At 46.8% G+C, this 21,591-nt stretch overlaps 1 protein-coding gene across 1 annotated transcript in view; it reads left to right on the top strand.

Annotated features, from left to right (window-relative positions):
* Positions 1 to 21,591, top strand: part of LOC311530254 (butyrophilin subfamily 3 member A2-like) — a gene marked incomplete at its 5' end in the record, with an annotated part of 31,361 nt that overhangs the window by 2,017 nt on the left and 7,753 nt on the right. Inside the window, 3 exons of the mRNA XM_084646717.1 lie at positions 12,286 to 12,567; positions 14,100 to 14,216; positions 20,077 to 20,097. Coding sequence (XP_084502843.1) covers positions 12,286 to 12,567; positions 14,100 to 14,216; positions 20,077 to 20,097 — 420 coding nt within the window. The remainder of the gene's footprint in view (positions 1 to 12,285; positions 12,568 to 14,099; positions 14,217 to 20,076; positions 20,098 to 21,591) is intronic.

The raw sequence follows: 21,591 nt of genomic DNA, 5'->3' as shown, positions 1-21,591 counted from the left end.
ATTGTTTCCTTATTTTTTAAAATCGATTGCTGTTTAATAAATTCTATTTGCTTTGAACTGTATGTAATGATCAGTGGGTCAGGGAAGCATCCAGTGTGGAGAGAGCACCCCGGAGTGGGGACACCCTAGTCCCTGACCTGAGTGACCATGACAAGGTTGTGGGTTGAGCCCCCCAGCCTTGTTGGGGTTCCAAGGACTCTGCCACACAGGAGAGTGGAAGGGGAGCCTTCACTTGCTATGAGGGTCGATTGCTAGCAGAGAGAGCACAAGCGCAGCCAGCCAAAGGCAGAATTCTGCAGTTTGCAGTGTGGACACACAACCAGCGGGGGGGCGTGTCGAGCACAGACAGTGCAGTAACAATGGAAGAATTTCTCTGTGGCAGAAAAGGTTATCCAGGAGGCTTGAAGAGCAGGAGAGCAGAGAAATGGCACCTTTTGTGGGCAATGATGATGAATTTGTTGAAAACTAAAATCCCAGGTGGTGTGCCTCAAATTTTTTGAGCAATTTTGCAGGGTAATTTGTAGTTTCCCAACAGACAACGAATTTCAATCTTGCTGACAGTGACTGGTCTGAAGCCATATGGACTGCCACATGATTTATTGTCTCCAACTGTGCCAAGAACTGCCAAGTATGCCACAATTACTGCCACAATGTGGGAACACTTTTCTCCTACATCATCAGTGATAGCTTGCAATTTCTTGTGCCAATTCTTTTAATATTCTTGGATGAAGATTATCTGGGCCCCCCGATTTAGTCCCATTAAGCTGTTTGAGTTTCGCTTCTACCTCAGATATGGTGATGTCTACCTCCATATCCTCATTCCCATTTATCATGCTACCATTATCCCTAAGATCCTCTTTAGCCTTATTAAAGACTGAGGCAAAGTATTTGTTTAGATATTGGGCCATGCCTAGATTATCCTTGACCTCCACTCCATCCTCAGTTTTTAGCGGTCCCACTTCTTCTTTCTTTGTTTTCTTCCTATTTATATGACTATAGAACCTTTTACTATTGGTTTTAATTCCCTTTGCAAGGTCCAACTCTACTTGACTTTTAGCCTGTCTCACTTTATCCCTACATCTTCTGACCTCAATAAGGTAGCTTTCCTTACTGATCCCTCCCTTCTTCCACTCCCTATATGCTTTCTGCTTTTTCTTAATTACCTCTCTAAGATGCTTGCTCATCCAGCTTGGTCTACAACTCCTGCCTATGAATTTTTTCCCCTTTCTTGGGATGCAGGCTTCCGATAGCTTCTGCAGCTTTAATTTAAAATAATCCCAGGCCTCCTCTACCTTTAAACCCATAAATTCTTCAGTCCAATCCACTTCCCTAACTAATTTCCTTAATTTTTGAAAGTCAGCCCTTTTGAAATCAAAAACCCTAGTTGCAGATTTATTTTTGTTAATCCTTCCATTCAGTTTGAACTGAATTAGCTCATGATCACTTGAGCCAAGATTATCTCCTACAACCATTTCCTCTATGAGGTCCTCATTACTCACCAAGACCAAATCTAAAATGGCATCCCCTCTAGTCGGTTCAGCAACTACTTGCTGAAGGAATCCATCAGCTATCGCATCTAGGAAAATCTGAGCCCTATTATTATTACTAGCACTCGTCCTCCAGTCTATATCTGGGAAGTTAAAGTCTCCCATGATCACACAGTTTCCATTAGTATTTATTTTATTAAAAACATTAAAAAGGGCTCTATCCATATCCAAATTAGATCCCGGCGGTCTATAGCACACCCCAAGCACTATCCCAGGGGAGGCTCTAATAGTTTTCTTCCCCAATTTAATTGTTGCCCAGACAGACTCAGTCATATCCATTTCATCGCTTCTTATTTCTTTACATTCTATCTCATCATTGATATACAGTGCTACTCCACCACCTTTACCTTTATTTCGGTCTTTCCTAAACAGCACATACCCTTCAATACCTGTAGCCCAGTCATGACTACTATTCCACCAGGTCTCTGTTATACCTATAATATCTGGTTTCACTTCCTGCACCAGTAACTCTAGTTCCTCCATTTTGTTACCTAGGCTCCTTGCATTAGTGTACAAACATCTTAATTTTTGCTGTTTGGCCTCACTCACATTCTGTACCCTATTAGGCACGGTTATTTTACTACCAGTATAACCTATTAGACTTGTATCTACACTGCCCTTCCTCCTACCTACAGCTGTATCCACTCTTACTTCATTTTCTTTCCACTCTATGCTAAATTCTGGCGTGGAGATTACCTGGACATCTCCCAACCATCTCCCCCAAATTCCTAGTTTAAAGCTCTCTTAATCAGTTGTGCCAGCCTCCATCCTAGAAGTCTATTTCCTTCCCTACTCAGATGAAGTCCATCCCGAGAGAACTGTCCTCTATCCATGAATGCCTCCCAATGGCCATACATCCCAAAGCCCTCCTTATAGCACCACTGCCTAAGCCATCTATTGATAGTCATAATCTTGTCACACCTTTGTTGCCCTTCTCTAGGAACAGGCAGAATCCCACTAAAGATCACCTGAGCCTCAATTTCCTTAAGCGTCCTCCCCAGCCTAGCATAGTCTCCCTTAATACTTTCCAGCGAGAATCTAGCCGTATCATTTGTTCCCACATGAAGGATAATTAGGGGATTCTTTCCCGCTCCCTTTAGAATCCTTTTCAACCTCAGGTCTACATCCCGTATCTTAGCACCTGGAAGACAGCACACCCTCCTATTTTCTGGATCAGCTCTGGTTACAGGCCTATCTATTCTTCTCAGTAAAGAGTCCCCAATCACATAGACCTGCCTTTTCCTAGTGACGGTGCTATTCTCCAGTCTATCCCCTGTTCCCTCTGGCTGCAAGTTCTTTCCATTCCCATTCTCCCTTGTAATCCTTTTTAACCCATCCTGTATCCTCCTGGGGCTCATATTTGGTGTAAACTCCATTAACTCTTCCCCTTTTCCTATAGGACTAACCGCTCTTCTCTTCTTCCTTGCCCTGTCACCTTCAGTGACTACCTGCTGAGCCCCTTCTTCATTTTCCAACTCTGCAAACCTATTCTGAAGCTCTATTTCTCCTTCACTAGCCCGTCTTTTCCTCTGCCTAGTTCTTTTAGTCACATGCTTCCACTGACCACTTTCCTCACCCAGTCTCCCCTCAGAATTCCCTAGTCCTGCTTCCATCTGCAAGTCTGAGCTTTTCCCTTCAGATACCTCATGTCTTTGCTCCATAATCTGCTCAAACCCCTTCCTAAACTCTACCAGACTTTCCACCTGCATCTCCAAACCTCTGATCTTTTCCTCCATCAGCTCTATCAGACGGCATTTCATGCAGACAAAACTCTTACCAGGTGCCCCCTCCAGGATCATGTACATACCACAGCTTCCACATCCAGTCATCTTCATTGTGTCATCTGCTACATGGGTCACTCCCACTGCCACCTCTGAATCTGTCATAGCCTTCCCACCTAAATCCTGTTAATCTGGGAAACACAAACCTGGTGTTTCAGGCACAGGCAGATCCCTGGATCCCTGAATGACTTCCTGAGCCGGAGCCCCCAGGAAAGTGACCCTCCACAAATGGCCCCTCCTCACCCCATCTCTGCTCCCGGGCGGGGGTCTGCGAGTCCCAGAGCTGCTGCCCTCCCTGACCCGACCAGGCTCTGCCCCCCTGAGCACCTGCAGGAGCCGAGCCAGCTCCGGGAGAGCGACCGCCCCGGGACTGGGCCAGGGACAGAGTCTCCCAACCCGATGGGAGAGGAGAGGGGGAAGGAGAGATGGAGACTTAAAAGGGCAACAGGGGACTGAAGTGGGGAGGGAGGTTCCCAGATCTGCCTGGATCCATGGGCGATGTGATGGGGAATGCGGGGGAGGTATCCAGTCCCTCTGTACAGATGCCCCAGGGCCCGAATGAAAAAATGGTGGGGGTAGGGCCAGTCAGTCCTTACCATCAGTCTCTGGCCCCAGCTCTGTCTGTCCCTGGGAGCTGCCAGCCCCTCTGTGCTTTCCTCAAGCTCGGTGCCGCTCTGGAGTGAGCAGCCCTGTGCCCTCTCCACCCACAGACACCACCTACCATTGGGCCTGGGGAGAGAACCGCCCACAACCACAACAGCCCGGCCCTGTCGGGGTGTGTCCTCCCCCCACCCTGCTCTGCACGGAGCAGCTGCTGTGCAGACTTGTCAGATGACACAGGCCAGTTGGCAGCTTCCTCACCTTCACTTGGCCTGATTTTCCTGCTTGCCCCTGTGTGAACCAGGAGTGACAGGTTTAATTTCACTTCCTTGTTCCCCTAAAAGTGCTGCCCTAACAGCAACTGGGCATTTCCCTTCTGCCAACTGCCTCCTGCTGTGGGGTGAGTTGAGAATAGTCATTGCAACACGGAGCCATGGGCTACCCTCATGTCAACCAGTTCCTGCAGCTTGGCCTCTCCTCAGCTCCAGCCAGTCGCTCCATCTGCTCTCAGTGAGGACGCTGTACAGGGAGCATCACATCTCTCACTCTCACTTATACACACACACCTGGCTATCCCTGAACACACCTCCTGTGTCTATGTAGCTACAGACTCTGGTGTCCATCACCACAGTATCTCGACTGCAAAGTTACAAAGCAACCACCCAGTCTGAGGATCAGGATTCTCCCCTTGTCCCATCATGTGCTGAGAAGTGTGAACACTAATCTCCCCCTCCCTCTGCCTCCCCTCTAAGGCCATTGTTGGGTGGGATTCTCCCTCTTGGCCCAGCCCACTTGGACACTGTACAGGGGTCATGTGTGACAGAAACAACCCAGTAAGGTCCTAAATATTGGCTAACTACTTAGGCCAAAGAGGGAGCAGTCACTTATGGTGTGATTGCCTTAGTGCCCCTTGCAGGGGTTCTCCCATTCTGAGCCTTCATTCTCTTCCTGTGGCCCCTGCTTCCCCAAGCCCTTCTGCCCCAAACAGAGCTCCCCACAGCCCCAGTCCCTCAGCTGTCCCTTCTGCACCCCCAAGAACCCCCAATACTTTCCCATCCCACCGCCCCATCCGTGACGTTATTGACATAATCTGGGACCGTATAGATCATTGCTGCAACCAAGGTCCTGTAGTGGTACCAAATCTTGTATAAAGGGGGTCAAATGAGGTGTCTAAGACAAGGTTATGATTTGCTGGTTATGATTATGCTATCTGTTTGCATGTATCATTTTTTTATTTAAAGATATAAGTATTGGCTCTATACTGTCTGTATTTCAAACTTATGCTATGCTTCTGGGTGACACCCCAGACAAGTTGGTGTCAGCTCTGCCTAGCCTGCTTGTTAGGACCATCAGCTTTACATTTGACCCATTGAGAGAAGGCAGACACGCCTTGTGACTCAGCAAGTTATGCAGGGACATGCCTATGGAGAGAACTCTGCGGTTTTTCCATGCCATGTGATGGACAGCTTGTCTTTGGAACAAAGAAAGAAAGACCACATGACAAGAGAATATAAAAAGCTGCTGCAGCTCCTCCATCTTGTCTTCAATCCTGCTTCTTATCTCTGGAGGGACTTTGCTACACTGAAGCATTGAACGAAGGACTGATGACCCATCCCAGCTGTGGCTGTTCTCCAGAGACTTGATTTGAACCTGCAGTCTATTCTATCACTGCTGCAAGCCTGCCATCAAGAACTTTGCCATCACTGTATGTAATTGATTCTACCAGTTCTAACCAGTTCTAGCTCTCATCTATATCTTTTTCCTTTTATGAATAAACCTTCTCTCCCACATCTCTCCCACAGCACCTGCAACAACCCCATACTCCTCCTACCACCCAATAGCCCCTTAGCTGCCCAGCCCCTCTGTACCCCCAGCTCTGCTGCTCCCCTAAGATCACCCAGAGCCATTCCTCTCCTATCTGGGGGGCTGGGCTCAAAACATCTGACTCTGCAGTAGTGATGGTACAGGAGTTTCTCCAAACAATCCATCCCAGCAAGGGCAGGGTTATTAATTAACTCTGCATTTACAGGGGGAGGATTCAATCTGAGGCAGAGCTGCAATGGCCTTGTTAAACCAGTGATAAGTGTATTGAACACACAGTTTGCACTGGGAAAAGCAGCTGATAGACCTGCTCTTATCTAAACAAGAGTAAGCCCTGGAAAGATGGGCTGGGATGACACAAGCTCTAAGATCAAAGTCTGAGTGTATTCAAGGGTCCCATCTTGCAGTCCTGGTGCTTTCTACATTTTCACTGAGCTCAGTAGATGATGTGACTCACATGCAAGGACTGCAGGAGTAGGGCTTGATCCTCCACCCCCTGGAGTTAAAGGCAAAGATTCCATTGATTTCAGGGGTGCAGGATCCAGCCATTCATACCAGCAAAATTTCTGCATTTGAGCAGCATCTGCTGGTGTTTCCAAGGCCACAGGTCAGGGGTTTTCCCCCTCCTGCCAGCTTAGGAGTGAGTGGATGTTAAGTGAAGAATGTGAAGGGCCTTTAACTAGAAAGGTTTCATGAGTACCTGGATCCCGCATTGCTGGGCATTTCAGAAATACAGATGGACAGAGAATTCCCCTGACAGAAGCAGGAATAGAACAAAGATGGTGATCCAGGGGTTGAGGACATGGGCCGGGGGCTGCTTGGGACCCCCATGCTGCTGGCATATATGTTGTATTATATGTTGTATTAATTTGTATGGTGTAGGTGTAACCCTGAGGTTTTTTTCAGGAGTTAAAGTCCATTTACAGACTATGAAGAGCCAATAACTGTCCAATCCTGTCCACTGATGGCACCACCCTCCTGACTGAGCCCAATATGATACTAGAAAGATGGAAAGAACATTTTGTGACTCTCCTCAATCATGAGTCAAGTGCAAATGATCAAATAGTAGACTCAATTGAACAAAGACAGTTTGATTTGAACTCAAACATCCGCCAACTTCAGAGGAGACTAAGAACGCACTTATGGAAATGAGAAATGGAAAGGCAGCTGGAGCTCACAAATCCCAGCTGAAGTGCGAAAACATGGTAGTCCTATACTTCACAAAGCTTTGCTAGACCCAGTTACTTTCTGCTGGGAAAATAAGGTTTTACCCCAGGATTTCAAAGTTACCAAAAGCGTAATAATCTGCAAGAGCAAAGGGGACAGACATAACTGCAGCAATTATCGTGGCATTTTGCTCTTCTCCATCACTGGTAGACTCCTTGGTAAGCTGTTGCTGAAAAGGTTTCAGGTTATTGCAGACGATGTACTCCCTAAATTCCAGTGTGGTTTCCATTCATCACACAGCATGGCCGACATGATATTTTCCCTATGCCAGTTACAGGAGCAAGCTGCTGAACAAGAAATGTCCTCGTATGTTGCCTTTGTTGACCTTAGTAAGGCATTCGACTATGTCAAATGCTCCACTGTCTTCTTGCAAAGTTTAGCTGCCCAAACAAACTAATCAACCTTATTTGCTGCTTCCATGCCAACATGCAGGCCCATGTATCAGTGGGTGCCGACTCATCTGATCCCTTTCCTGTAGCCCATGAGGTTAAAAAAGGCTGTGTGCTTCCCTTACATTATTTACTTTCAGAGTAGCAGCCGTGTTAGTCTGTATTCGCAAAAAGAAAAGGAGGACTTGTGGCACCTTAGAGACTAACCAATTTATTTGAGCATAAGCTTTCGTGAGCTACGGCTCACTTCATCGGATGGATGAAGTTTGTTCCTGGCTGGAATGACATGTACAACCATTACAGATGTCACTCTAACAACACGATTCGATGGCAGATTTCTAAACCTCTGCCCATTCAAGGCCAAAAGCAAATCCCAGAAAAGTGAAGTAAAGGATCTACTGTAAGCCGATGACTCAGCGTTTGTCACCCTTTCTGAGAACAACCTGCAGCATTTGCTGAATTCCTTTGCCCGTGTTGTATCCCTGTTTGGCCTCTGTATTAATGTAAAGAAAACAGAAATCCTGTACCAACCATCTCCTGGCAGAAACCCATCACTTCCACCACCACCAGAAATAAAATTGAACAGCTGCCAATTAAACAACATCAAGTCCTTCTGCTGCACAGGTAGCAGTTACCAATGACACTAACATTGACAAAGAACTTTCAGCACCCTTAAAGTCAGCTGTCTCAGCTTTTGGTTGTCTACACAAAGGACTATGGACAAGACAGGGGGTGGGGGTCAAAGTGTCCCCAAAATGCCAACTTTACAGAGCTGTTGTGCTCCCTTGTCTTCTATACTCGTTAGAGACCTCCCCCCTTTATCGTTGCCACATCCAAAACCTTAACTGTCTGCAACAATGCTACCTACGCAACATACTGGGAATCAAATGGTCTGACAAAATCGCCAACAACAAGGTACTACGGCAGGCAGCCATGCCAAGCCTGGAAGCCATGCTAGCACAGAGGCAAATGGCCTGGGTCGGCCACGTCATATGTATGGAAAACAATTGACTGCCTAAGAGAGTTCTGTGCAGTGGACTTGAAAAAGGCAGTAGGAAGGCTGGCCATCCCAGATGCTGTTACAAGGACTGCATCAAGCAGCACATACAGTCTGCTGGTCTGCACTTAATGACCTGGGAAGATACGGCCAAGGACAGGTGAGCTTGACACTCTGCTACGAAGGAAGCAGAACGAGCAACAGAATATCGTTGTGCCACCTTGGCCAACAGTAGGAGGGAATATAGACACCAAAGTGCCCTGGCACATCTCCCGAACCCTACATGTGGAAACTGATTTCCAGTCATAGTCGAATACAAGCAACAGATGGAATAAATGAGCACAAAGAGTCAAAGATGTTAACATGACCCTGTCACTGTCTAACATTAAACAGTGTTAAACAAGGTTTGGGGGTTGGTTTTCAGAGACCTCAGCCAGCGTTGTCTCATGGCAAACACACCATTGAAAAATCCCTTTAACCTTTTATTAAAAATACAAAAAAGAAGATTAACAATTGAAATATTTGCAAAAGGAGAGGGATAGGACAGAATAAAAATAAGGTAGGGAAGGAGAACTGAGAGGGGGGAGGAGTGACTGTCGAGGTCCCAAGTGGGGAGGAGGGGGGAAGGAAAGGAGGGACACCCGCACTGAGCTGGGAAGGGACGGGCAGGGCCACGGGCATAAGAAGCGGGATGGGGGGCTAGCCTCCTCGAGTGGAAGCTTCACCCTCCGCCCATGGTTAACTTTTCAGCCACAAGTCTTGCATGTGTTTGGAGGGTGGGGAATGGGAATGAAGAATATTTCAGGGCACTAGAATAAATTAACATGGCCACAGAGTCTAGTGGCTGCTGAAGCAGACTTTGGTCCAGTTCTTTACACAGGGTGGAGATAATTACAGTGACTCCTGGAGCACAAGGAAAAAAGTCTGCAGAACTGATTGTGTCACCAGTCAAAAGAGCTGGTTTGCTGGCACCACAGCTGTCTTCTCACTAGCACTGTGGGTGTGTCCGAGGAATTTGAACTTTGTGCCATAACCATGCTGTGAGAAGGATCCAGTTACAGTGACGTCCAGGCGCTACTGTAGTTGCAGTTTTGAAGCGGATGGATGTTCGAAGAGAGGACGGTGCTTCCATTTAATATAAAATGTATTAACTTAATGAAAAGCTTAGGAGCAGGCTGGAGTTAAACCCTGTGGCTCCCTGACCCCTCCAGCAGGATGGATGTTACAGCCTGGGAAAGGGAAGCAGTCACTGGAAGCAGGAGCTCTCTCTAGAGAGAATGGCTCTGGGTGCTAGCAAAGCAGGGAACCCCCTGGAGAGATTGGAATGGCTCAGGAATAACTGCACAGGATTCTGCAGATAGGGGGTTCACTCACTGCAACTCCCACTAAATTGCTCCCCTGAATATTTCCTGGCTTATTATGCTGATTAGTCAGAGGAGCGGCTGCTATCAACAGGCCTCGCTCCTGGGATTTGGGGGATAAAGTGTCACTTCACTACCAGGAAATCAGTTGTGAGTGTAGAAAGGCCCACACGGATTCAGAGACCTGTTCAGTCACTTCTCCACTGCCAGGTTCACATTTATTTGCTGTTCTGCTTTATTTACTGACAGATGTAGGAAACGATCACCATTTCTAATTTTCCCTTGGGGCGTTGTTGGGAGTGTGCAGGTATTTTTATCATCAACTCACTACTGTCATGCTCCAGAGTGAGAGGCTGAAAGATGGAAGGGAAACACCTGAGGCCAGATTGGGTGCAACTGATGGAGGGAGAGGGAGATTTTCTAAAGCTCCTAAGGGATTTAGGAGCACAAGCCCCATTGATCCTAACTCCCCTGTGTTTGTGAAAATCTCCCCCTCTGAGTGTAAATGGCACCTGTATGTGTCCATGAGGCCTCTTGTATACCAGATGGGCTCACTCCATCAGCATAACGTGGTGTGAGCCCCGAGTGAAGTCAGCCCTTGTTGGAAGCCCACTGCCCTTTAAAACAACATAGCCTCTTGCAGGTGCCAGGGGCCGTAGAGCCATAGGACCATGTTTCCAAAGGAGCTCAGCTCTGAACTGCTACATGTTGGCACCTGTGTGACATGGGCAGGTTTCCAGGGGCTCTGAGCAGCTCCTGTTGTTCTCAATGGGAGGGGAAGGGGAACAGTCTCCATTGGTTTCAGCTGGAGCTGCTGTACGGAGCACTGTGACATTGTTCCCATTGTGAGCGATGACCAAATCCATCCCTGACATCGCCTTGACCCTGGGACACTGAGGCTGGGCCACAGACACAGAAAGGGAGTCCCAGGCCAGGTGTGAGCTGTTGTGGGGGGAAAACCATAAAGAACCCTCCCCTGGAATAAGCAGAACTGGGGCATGGGTCACTGTCCCCCACCAATACCTTGGTAGTTATTAGGGACAGGGCTGGAAGGGGAGGGGCTATGTCATGCCCACTCTGAGGTCTGGCCTACACCGGCCTTTCCCCTTGAACATTTCCAAAGTTGCTGCCAGAGCAACACCTAAACAAATACTTTACCATCGTTTTTAATAAGGGTACTGAGGTGCTATGGGGTAGTGGCAGGGAATGGGAATTAGGACATGGAAATTACCACATCCAAGCTGGAAGCCAAACTCAAGCAGCTTAATGGGACTAAACAGGGGGCCCCGGATAATCTCCATCCAAGAATATTAAAGCAAGCCCAATAGCTAGGATTTTTAATGAATTTGTAAATTAGGGGATTGTATCCTATGACTGGAGAATGATTAATATAGTTTCTATTTTTAAGAAAAGAGAAAAAGTGATCCAGGAAACTAGAGGCCTGTTAGTTTGACTTCAATTGTATGCAAGGTCTTGGACCAAATCTTGGAAGAAAAAGTAGTTCAGGACAAGAAGTAAACAGTAACTGGGATAAAATATAACATGGTTTTTAGAAAGGTATATTGTGCTAAACCAACTGGATCTCCTTTTTTGAGAAGATAATTGTTTCTTTAGACAAAGGAAAAGCATTAGATCTAATCTACCTGGATGTCAGTAAGGCATTTGATACAGTTCCACCTGGGAAACTATTAGTTAAATTAGAGAAGATGGGGATTAATATGAAAATTGAAAGGTGCATAATGAACTGCTAAAGGGTCATACTGAGGGCTTGTCTACACTAGAAATGCTACAGTGGTACAGCTGCACTGATGCAGCTGCGCTGCTGTAGTGCATCTGGTGAAGAAACTATGCCAGCAGAAGAGAGCTCTTCCGTTGTCATAATACCTCCACCTCTGCAAGAGGTGGTAGCTATGTTGGCAGGAGAAGCTTTCCCACTGACATAGCGCTGTCCACACCAGCGCTTAGGTTGGTGTAATTTCTGTCACTCAGGGGTGTGAATTATTCACACCCCCTGAGTGATGTAAATTATACCAAAGTAAGCTCTAGTGTAGACCAAGCCTGAAAGGTGAATTGTCAGGCTGGAGGGAGGTTACTAGTGGAGTTCATGTATAAGATCTAATGCTTTTCCTTTGTCTATACGTGACATGTATAAAGCTGATACAATGGTCTGTGTATATCCCATGATACAATGGCTCTGTTCACAGGCTGGCAATCCTGGTTATTCATTCACACTTACCTGACTTTGCCCCATCACTGCATTGCCTGTTCTGTTTCTATAAAGACATTAACCCCTGCACATCTGGCCATTAACAATAGAAGATGAGAGGAGATACCAAGTGAGCTGTAGCTCACGAAAGCTTATGCTCAAATAAATTGGTTAGTCTCTAAGGTGCCACAAGTCCTCCTTTTCTTTTTGCGAATACAGACTAACACGGCTGTTACTCTGAAACCTGTCATAAAAATAAACCAGAACTTTCCCAGCTCTCTACAGATGCTGTAATGAGACTTTTGGCACATCTGGGTACTGTAGAATTAACACCTGTTTATTCCATTTTCCTCTAGGTGTGGGCTCTGATCCTGACATCCCTGTGGAAGGTCACCAGGATGGAGGGATCCGGGTTGTGTGTCGATCATTTGGGTGGTACCCAGAGCCTGAGGCTCAATGGAGAGATCTCCAGGGGCAGGTCTTACCATCAGCCTCTCACAACATATTGCAAGAGGCCACTTGTCTGTTTCAAACAGAGATTGCTATTGTTATAACAGAAGAATCCAACCAGAAAGTGTCCTGTTCTGTCAGGAACCCCTGCCTGAACCAGGAGAGAGTGTCAACCATTTCCATAGCAGGTCAGTGCCCATCCACGCTGTATGTGGAATAGACTGAGCTTCTGCAGTTGTTAGTGTGGAACAATTCTTATTGGGTCTCCTATTTACTGGCCTGAATCTTCAGCATTATGAGCAATTCAGCTACATTCACAAAAACACTTAGGTGTGCTGATGCTCAGCACCACAAACACTAATTATATAGTAACCAGTGGTGAAAGTAACTTAAGGGACTTACCGAGATGCAGGGAGGCCGGGGTCCTGAGCAAGGTTGGTGGGGGGAGGTGGCTCTGGGCCCCCGGAAGGGGTGGGCCTTGGGCAAAAGGGGCGGGACTGGGGCCAGACTCCCACAGCCAGCCTTTCAGCGCTGCCCAGCCCACGCCACCTGGAGCTCCAGCAGCAATTTAAAGGGTCCGGGGCTCCCGTCTGCTACCTTTTGCCACCCCCCCCCTCCGCCCATTAGCGTCCCTGCCGGTATGGTTGGCTGTGTATCGGCTCTTACTGGTATGCTGTACCATACTGGCTTACTTTCACCTCTGGGTGTAACCTGGAGTCAGTGAAGTTACTCCAGATTTACACTGGTGTAACAGATCTTAAGGAGAGTCAGTATTTGATACTTTGAGGTACCTAGAAAATCACTGGGAACAACAAAGCCTGAGTTAGGTGCCCAGGCTCCCTGTACAACAGGGGCTAGACTGCAATTCACAGAAACCAGCCTGCTAAGTGCCACCTCCTCTTAGCTAGCCAATGGGAGATGACAAGGAGAGGGGTGTGTGTTAAGTCCCCTTTGTCTCAGAGATAGGTGCCTAAACTGGAGTATTGTGTCCAGTTCTGGGTGCCACATTTCAGGAAAGATGTGGACAAATTGGAGAATGTCCCGAAAGAGCAACAAAAATGATTAAAGGTCTAGAAAACATGACCTCTGAGGGAAGACTGAAAAAATTGGGTTTGTTTATTCTGGAGAAGAGAAGACTGAATGGGGACATGATAACAGTTTTCATGTACATAAAAGGTTGTTACAAGGAGGAGGGAGAAAAATTGTTCTCCTTAACTTCTGTGGATAGGACAAGAAGCAATGGGCTTAAATTGCAGCAAGGGCGGTTTAGGTTGGACATTAGGAAAATCTTCCCAACTGTCAGAGTGGTTAAGCACTGGAATAAATTTCCTAGGGTTGGTGGTGGAATCTCCATCACTGGGGATTTTTAAGAGCAGGTTGGACAAACACCTGTGAGGGATGGTCTAGATAATACTTAGTCCTACCTTGAGTGCAGGGGACTAGACTAGATGACATCTCGAGGTCCCTTCCAGTCCTATGATTCTCTAATGGAGCTGCGCCAAGCCCCATCCCTGATATTCCCCTTTTCAGTAATTAACCATGTTCAGTAACCAGATTATTGCTTGGACTTTCAATGGCTTAATAATAAAGCACAGAGGAGCCACATCTCACCATGTATTTCCCTGTGAGATTCTTTTAACTGGTCACAGTGTCACCATTGTTGCAATGTCCTTCTTTTGACACATGTTTGTTCCTAAGTCAATGACACTTTCTCTTGCAGATCTCTTTTTCACATTTCACATCTGGGTGGTGGCTCTGGGTGTGATCCTGGGTGTTATCTTCTGTGTTCTCATTGCCCTGGCCAGTTACTGCTCCTGGAGTCAATGCAGAGCAAAAGGTAAAGTAACAAGAAGGGTGTCAGGGTTCCCTTCCCACTCTGAACTCTGGGGTACAGATGTGAGGACCCCCATGAAAGATCCCCTAAGTTTATATTCTACCACCTTAGGTTAAAACTTCCCCAAGGTACAATTCCTTTCCTTGTCCTTGGGTAGTATTGCTGCCACCACCAAGTGATTTACACAAAAATTTGGGAAAAGGGTCACTTGGAGTCCCTATCCCCCCAAAATATTCCCCCAAGCCCCTTCACCCCCTTTCCTGGGGAGGCTTGAGAATAATGTGAGTACCGACCAGACTCTTTGTCTCTAGGACACTGAAAATCAATCAGGTTCTTAAAGAAAGAACTTTATTTAAAGAAAAAGTAAAAGAATCATACCTGCAAAATCAGGATGGAAGATAACTTTACAGAGTAAAAACACAGAGGATTCCCCTCTAGGCTCAGCTTCAAAGTTACAAAAAACAGGAATAAAACTCCCTCTTAGCATAGGGGAAATTAACAAGCTAAAACAAAAGATAATCTAATGCATTTCCTTGCCCTTACTTACAATGTTTGTAATCTTAGATGAATCATTTCAGGTATGTTTTCAGGAGATGTTTTACTTTCCTGGCCTCTCTCTCCATCCAGAGAGAGAACAAACAAAGAGAAACAAACACTTCTTCCTGACCCCCAGATTTGAAAGTATCTTCTTTTCTTATTGATCCTTCTGGTCAGGTGCCAACTAGGTTATTTGAGTTTCTTAACCCCTTACAGGTAAAGTGTTCTCTGTTCATCTGGCCAGGAGGGATTTTATGCTATTGCATACATAAAGGTTGTTACCCTTCCCTATATATTTATGACAAAGGGAGAATGCAATTTGACCAGTCAGAGATTTAAAAACAAAAATGGAGATGCCAGGATTGAGGTGCTTTGATTAAATGTTTGGAAGAGTTTGGGGCAATGGAGATAGGTTGAGGGCGAAGGGTGCTCTGAATACATTATGATTTCACGTCTGAACTCACAAGTGTCAAGTGGGTTCATCCTGTCAGATCTCACTAACAGGTCCCAATGGAATGTGATTCTGAAATATTCCATGGGGATCAGCATTGCTCAGTTTGAAACACCCATGTGAGGCTTAGTAAGCTATGCTTGCAGCTGTGACATATCTAACTTGTTTGCTTGCAGACAAAACAATGCAAAGTAGGAGAGAAGTAAGTTTCTTAGGGCCCAATTCTGTGCACATGCACATCCCTTCTGTTGAAAAATTGTATAGTCAATCGTTTAACCACACTCTGTTTCATTATGAAATATATTCAAGAGACCAAATAACCAGTATCAGTCAGGTTTATTGCTAAAGCTCAATAATAGTATAGTAGAGGAAGAAAGGTTCATTACGATACCTGTGTCCAGGAAGCCGTCTTGTGCAGCCTTGTTAAATTCACCTTACACAGAAGGTGTGCACTCAAAGTTACTCTCCCAAAGTTATCCTTTTTATATCCTGCCTGTTCCTAAGTAAAAGGTACTGTGTCCTCTGAAACTAGATTTATTCAATCAGTTTTTCTGTACCAAAGTGTACTCCGTATCTTGTTGTTCTCAGCATGTGCATTCCAGGTACCAAGGGGCATGAAGGCACCTCCTAGGTTTGTACTAGGGTAGAACAATCATATGTCTTGTCCTTTTCCCTTGGGACCTTCCAGTGGTGGCCTTTGAGTGTGTGGAACAGTTACATTAGCCATGGGTTTGCTGTTATAAACACAACAGCATGAAATATCACCTCTTGCCTTTTTCTCCCTCTAGAGACTCTGCAATCTGCGATGGAGAGGCAGAAATGTCAGTGTCTGGGACCAATGGGATGGGTTGAAGATTTCATGTCATGATAGTCGAGTTAGCTCAGTGAAGCCAACTTAACTCGATTGAAAGACACATTTGATGCAGAGTAGTCACAGTTTACCACCTTTAGCTCAGTTTTAGCTGATGGAGTTACAGCCTGTTTTAATGAGTGATGGGGAACGTCTCCATATTGGCACCAGGGCCCAAGCTGTGAGCTCAGGGGCTGCTCATGCTCACATAAATGGGCTCTGAAGGCGAATAATAAAGCCCATGGGAATTATAGAAATGGTTCTCTGAATCCAGGGCCCTGAATAACACTTGCCATCCTGGGCCGGTGTCATTGCTGGAGACTGGGTACGTCTATACTGCAAAAAACCCACCCACGGCAGCAAATCTCAGAGCCTGGGGCTTGCACTGCATGGCTAAATATTAATATTGTAGACATTCCGGCTTGGGCTGGAACCCAGGCTCTGAGGCCCTCCCCCTCACTGGGTTTCGGAACACAGGTGCTAGCCCAAGCAGGAATGTCTGTACTGCTATTTTTAGCCCTGTAGCATGGGCTCCCCAAGCCTGAGTCAGTTGGCCTAGTCTCTGGGCCCCACTGTTGTGTTTTGTTTTGGGGTTTTTTTTGCAATGTAGATGAACCCTGAGAGACTTGAGACTTGTCCAATATTTAACAGGATCCCTCACTCAGGATCCCCCTGTGTTGTGGCTCTTCCATACACATGTAATGACGGAGAGGGCAGGATTTCACCTGCAGTGAGCATGTACACCCACAACCTCAGCTCCACTCTACAGCGACTCTATGCATTAACCATACAGGTCTGATCAGTGCAGAACAGTGTCTGTGGTTCTACATTAAATGAAACTGATTTTATAGGAACACAATGTTTTAAGGGTTTTTTTCCAATTTCCCCCCTCATGATGTTACTACAGGGCAGAGTTAAGGTTGTTTAGGTGCCTTAGCTGCATTTCGAGACCATGGAATGTTTGGATTTCTTTTAAATATAACCATAATTCTGTATTGTCTGGGTATATAACATTTGGTTTGGGGATAATTACAAGATTCTTGTAATGACTTTTACCCTTAAGTTACAAGTACATGTCCTCTCAGTTTTAACTCCATATTAAGGGGAATTGCATTGTGCATTATGGCACAGATCTGCAAAGAGACTTAGGCACCTAAACCCAGAGACAGGCATCTCAATCCTAGTTTTAGGCACCGTGATCCACAAGACCCCTCTTGGCTGATGCATAACTGTGTGGGTGCCTAAACTCACTCGGGACAGAAATCTCTGCTGTAAAAATTCTCTCAGTGTCTAAGTTTCTGCCTCTGGGCATATACATGGCTGCCTTGCTCTAGACGTTTAGGCACCTATCTCCCACCTGAGCCCCAAAGTGACCCACAAACTGGAGGAAGGAGCACCTGTCTCACCTATGAAGACTGATCCTGTAGACATGCTCAGAGGTCACCCAATGACACAAAGAACAGAGGTGGGAGACTGGGAGGAGGCAAAACTCTCTTATAACCTTTAGCCTAGGGGTTAGGGTACCCACCCGAAATGTGGGAGACTCTGGTTGAAGTCCCCTCTCTCTGCTGATGAGGAGAAAGGATTTGAACAGGGGTCTCCCAACTCTCAGGACAGTGCTCTAACTACTGGGCTATGGGATATTCTGGTATGAGGCTCACTCTGTCTGTTTTGTTTAAGGTGTTCAACTTTAATCAAATATTAATTGAGAATCACTCTATAACCACCTCACCCCGCTCCCCAGCACAACAGACATCATTTCCCCTGAGCCGGGATCTTCTGCATGGGCCTAGCCCCTCCCTGCAAGATTGCACCCCACCAGCTGTCTGCCTGAGAATCATACAGGAACTGGGCTCTTTTCCCTGCCTCAGGGTCTCCTCCTGGAGTCTTCCTGCTCCCTGAAGCTCTCCCTTAGCTGAAGAACTTGCTGGCCAGGCTTTTATTAGGACCAGGAGATCTTCAAGCCATCACTTGATCCCTGGCCTCAGCATCAGCTGATTAATCTCAGGGTGGAACTGGGCCCCAACTCTCCTTAAAAGACCAGCCACCTTGTGACACTTAGTCTCTCCCATCCTAAAACTTTCCATCCCTGATCCTAATTGCCTCTCTACCTACTGTCCCTTCTCCCTTCTCCCGCTAAGCTCAATGAACGCTCTGTCTACAATCACAGTCTGGAGTTTCTCTCCTCCTGTTCCATCCTAGACAGGGGTGCTGGAATAGGGGGCACCAAGGGGCCATGGAGCTCCACTTTTTACCTGCCATAAGAACAAGTAATGGGGTGAGGGGGCACAAAGGAGCAAGGGGGGAGCGGGGTCTTGGGAGGAAGAGGCAGCGCAGGGGCTCAGGAAGAAGGGGCGGTGCGAAGGCGGGGCCATGGGAGAATGGGCGCTGTGAGGGAGGGGCCTTGGGGGAATGAGAGCTGTGAGGGGGAGGGTCCATGGTTGGGGTGATGGTGGGCCCCGCACTTTTAGGAATCTTCTGCCGCTCCTGTCCTAGACCTAGACCCTCTCCAATTGAGCTTCTTCCCCATTCACTCCCCTGAAACCACTCTCACCAAAATCTCTAATGACCTCTGTGATGTTCCCAGCTCAGCCTCTTCTATGGCCTCCCAGACACACCCACTGTCTCCCTTCAGTCCACACAAACTCCATATAACAAAGAGATACCTGCCCCAGGGAGCTCACCCTCTACATGACAGACAGGCTATAACAGAGGGATGAAAAACACAAGGGACGTGAGGGGTTGGGAGGGCAAGCAGCGAGGTAATGATAAAAAGAAACCAAAGTCCAGCTCATCACTTGCCCAGCCAGTTTTTTACTGGGGCCACAGCATATATGTGTTTGGAGGAGGGATTTAAGAGAGAATAAGGGAGCAGCTTTACAAATATTGATGGGGCATTTTCTCCATGCACGGAAGGGGAGAAAACACTGAGGTGCTTGAGGGAGAAGCAGACAGGTGGGTGACCCAGCCTGCCAGGAGCAGCCCTTACCATTTTGCCCAAGAGGGCAAAAAATGTTTTCTATGCAATGGGAAGACAGTGTTGACAGCTCAGTAAAGCTGGTGGATTTGACAGACAGGGAAGGGCTGAATGGTGAAGGGACTAATGGCAAAGACTATTAGCTTGTGCTGGTGTGGTGCTGGGTGGGGCAGAGGGTCTTAGTGAAGGGACAATAAGACGGTGGGGGATGTGGTAGCAGAAACAACCCGGAAGGGAAGATGGGGCAGTAGTTGGAGAGGTGTGGGGAAAAGAAGCAGGTTTGTGAGTAAAATTATACCTGGGCTTTTGCATGGTCAGGACCCTAGATTGTAAACTCTTTGGAGCAGGGACTGTGTCTTTTTATAGTCTGGAGTGTGTGTGTGTGTACAGAACCAAGTGCAGTGGGGGCCCAGCCCTGAGTGTATGTGTACAGGACCTAGTATGGTGGGCCCCAGCCCTGAGCGTGTGTGTACAGGACCTAGCGCAGTGGGGCCCAGCCCTGAGTGTTTGTGTACAGGACCTAGTATGGTGGGCCCCAGCCCTGAGCGTGTGTGTACAGGACCTAGCGCAGTGGGGCCCAGCCCTGAGTGCGACCTCTAGATGCTACTGGAATGTAAATAATAATGTGCAGTGGGAGCAGCAGACCAGCATGGGATGTGGAGATATGGCCTGGGGTGGGGCTTAAAGGCATGTGTGTCTGTGCAGAGGATGGGGGATGAAGAGTGGCAGGTGGGGAGGAGGTTGCAGGGATCAGTGTGGGAGGGACGTGGAACGGTGACTTGGAGCCAGCAAGCCCTGCTCTCTGGTCCAGGTTTATGTGTGCAGTATCTGAGGTGTATAAGTTAGTACATGTAACAGCTGGGACAGGACAGCTTGGGTCCCTGTCCCCATAAGAAGCTCTGCTCTGCGCTCTTCTCTGCTTAGCGTCCTATTGACAGATCTTTCAGAACATTCGTATCATCAGTGTGGGAGACGTCACTCTTAGTTCGACTATTGCCCATTAATTTTGGTGACTCAACATTAACTGAAGGTGTCTTTTACCTTCCAGCGGAATATGAGGCAGTGAAAGGTACGTGCATTTTTACTAGTTTTGATTAAGCTCAAACTTGGAAAGTGAACACTCAGAGCTGTGTGTGCAAAAGAAATGTTAGTGTAAAAAACTGAAGCATGTTACTGTAACAGTTAATTTACAAGACAAGGGAAAATCCAGAGGAAGGAGTGATAAGAAACAAATATACAGATATTACCCAGAAATAATAAATAGAAAATCTGTGGCATTGAAATATGCATATTATCAGTTTTATTTTTCATATTAACCCTTGAAAATACTTGTAAAAACAAACTTCACTTACTGACCAGAGAGACAGTGTAACAAGAACAAGAATTGTTTTATACAAATAGGGCCCAGCCCTGTGAGCTCTCCGCAGATGTTGGTTTCCTTGGAGGAGGATTGGGCCTGCTGAGTCCTGTGTGGCTTCCACATACCACAGCTGTAGAATCAGGCACATGGGTCTGACCCACTGAAGCCGGCAGGAGTTGCAGGCACTCAGCACCCCTTGGAGTCAGGCCAGCATCATCCAGATTATGGAGACACTTATACAGGAAGAGTTCTTTGAACTGGAGGCCCAGATTCTCTGCGGTGCCAAGATCTGCTCAGGGAGGGGGATGAGGACAGTGAGGGAACTGGTGTTGGCTCCCTGATTATCAAGCTGTCCTAGGGGCTGCTCTAATGTACTCCAGTTGGCTGTGGTCCCTGAGAATTGATGATGTGCTCTGCTCTGGTCCAACACACATCCTCCCACAGGATTAAAAGAATCTCACAGGGAAATACATGGTGAGATGTGGCTCCTCTGTGCTTTTTTATTAAGCCATTGAAAGTCCAAGCAATAATCTGGTGGCTGAACATGGTTAATTACTGAAAAGGGGAATATCAGGGATGGGGCATGGCGCAGCTCCATTAGAGAATCATAGAATCATAGGACTGGAAGGGACCTCGAGAGGTCATCTAGTCCAGTCCCCTGCACTCATGACAGGACCAAGTATTATCTAGACCATCCCTGACAGGTGTTTGTCTAACCTGTTCTTAAAAATCTCCAGTGATGGAGATTCCACAACATCCCTAGGCAATCTATTCCAGTGCTTAACCACTCTGACAGTTAGAAAGTTTTTCCTAATGTCCAATCTAAACCTCCCTTGCTGCAATTTAAGCCCATTGCTTCTTATCCTATCCTCAGAGGTTGAGAAAAACAATTTTCTCCCTCTTCCTTGTAACAACCTTTTACGTACATGAAAACTGTTATCATGTCCCCTCTCAGTCTTCTCTTTTCCAGACTAAACAAACCCAGTTTTTTCAGTCTTCCCTCATAGGTCATGTTTTCTAGATGTTTAATCATTTTTGCTGGTCTTCTCTGGACTCTCTCCAATTTGTCCAAAACTTTCCTGAAATGTCGCACCCAGAACTGGACACAATAACCCAGTTGAGGCCTAATCAGTACTGAGTAGAGAGAAAGAATTACTTCTCATGTCTTGCTTACAATACTCCTGCTATACATCCCAGAATGAT

The sequence above is a fragment of the Lepidochelys olivacea genome, assembly GCF_965140295.1.
Source record: "Lepidochelys olivacea isolate rLepOli2 genome assembly, chromosome: 14".
Lineage (NCBI taxonomy): Eukaryota > Metazoa > Chordata > Testudines > Cheloniidae > Lepidochelys > Lepidochelys olivacea.
Note: the sequence above shows the minus strand (reverse complement) of the source record. Positions and strands in the feature narration are given on the sequence as shown.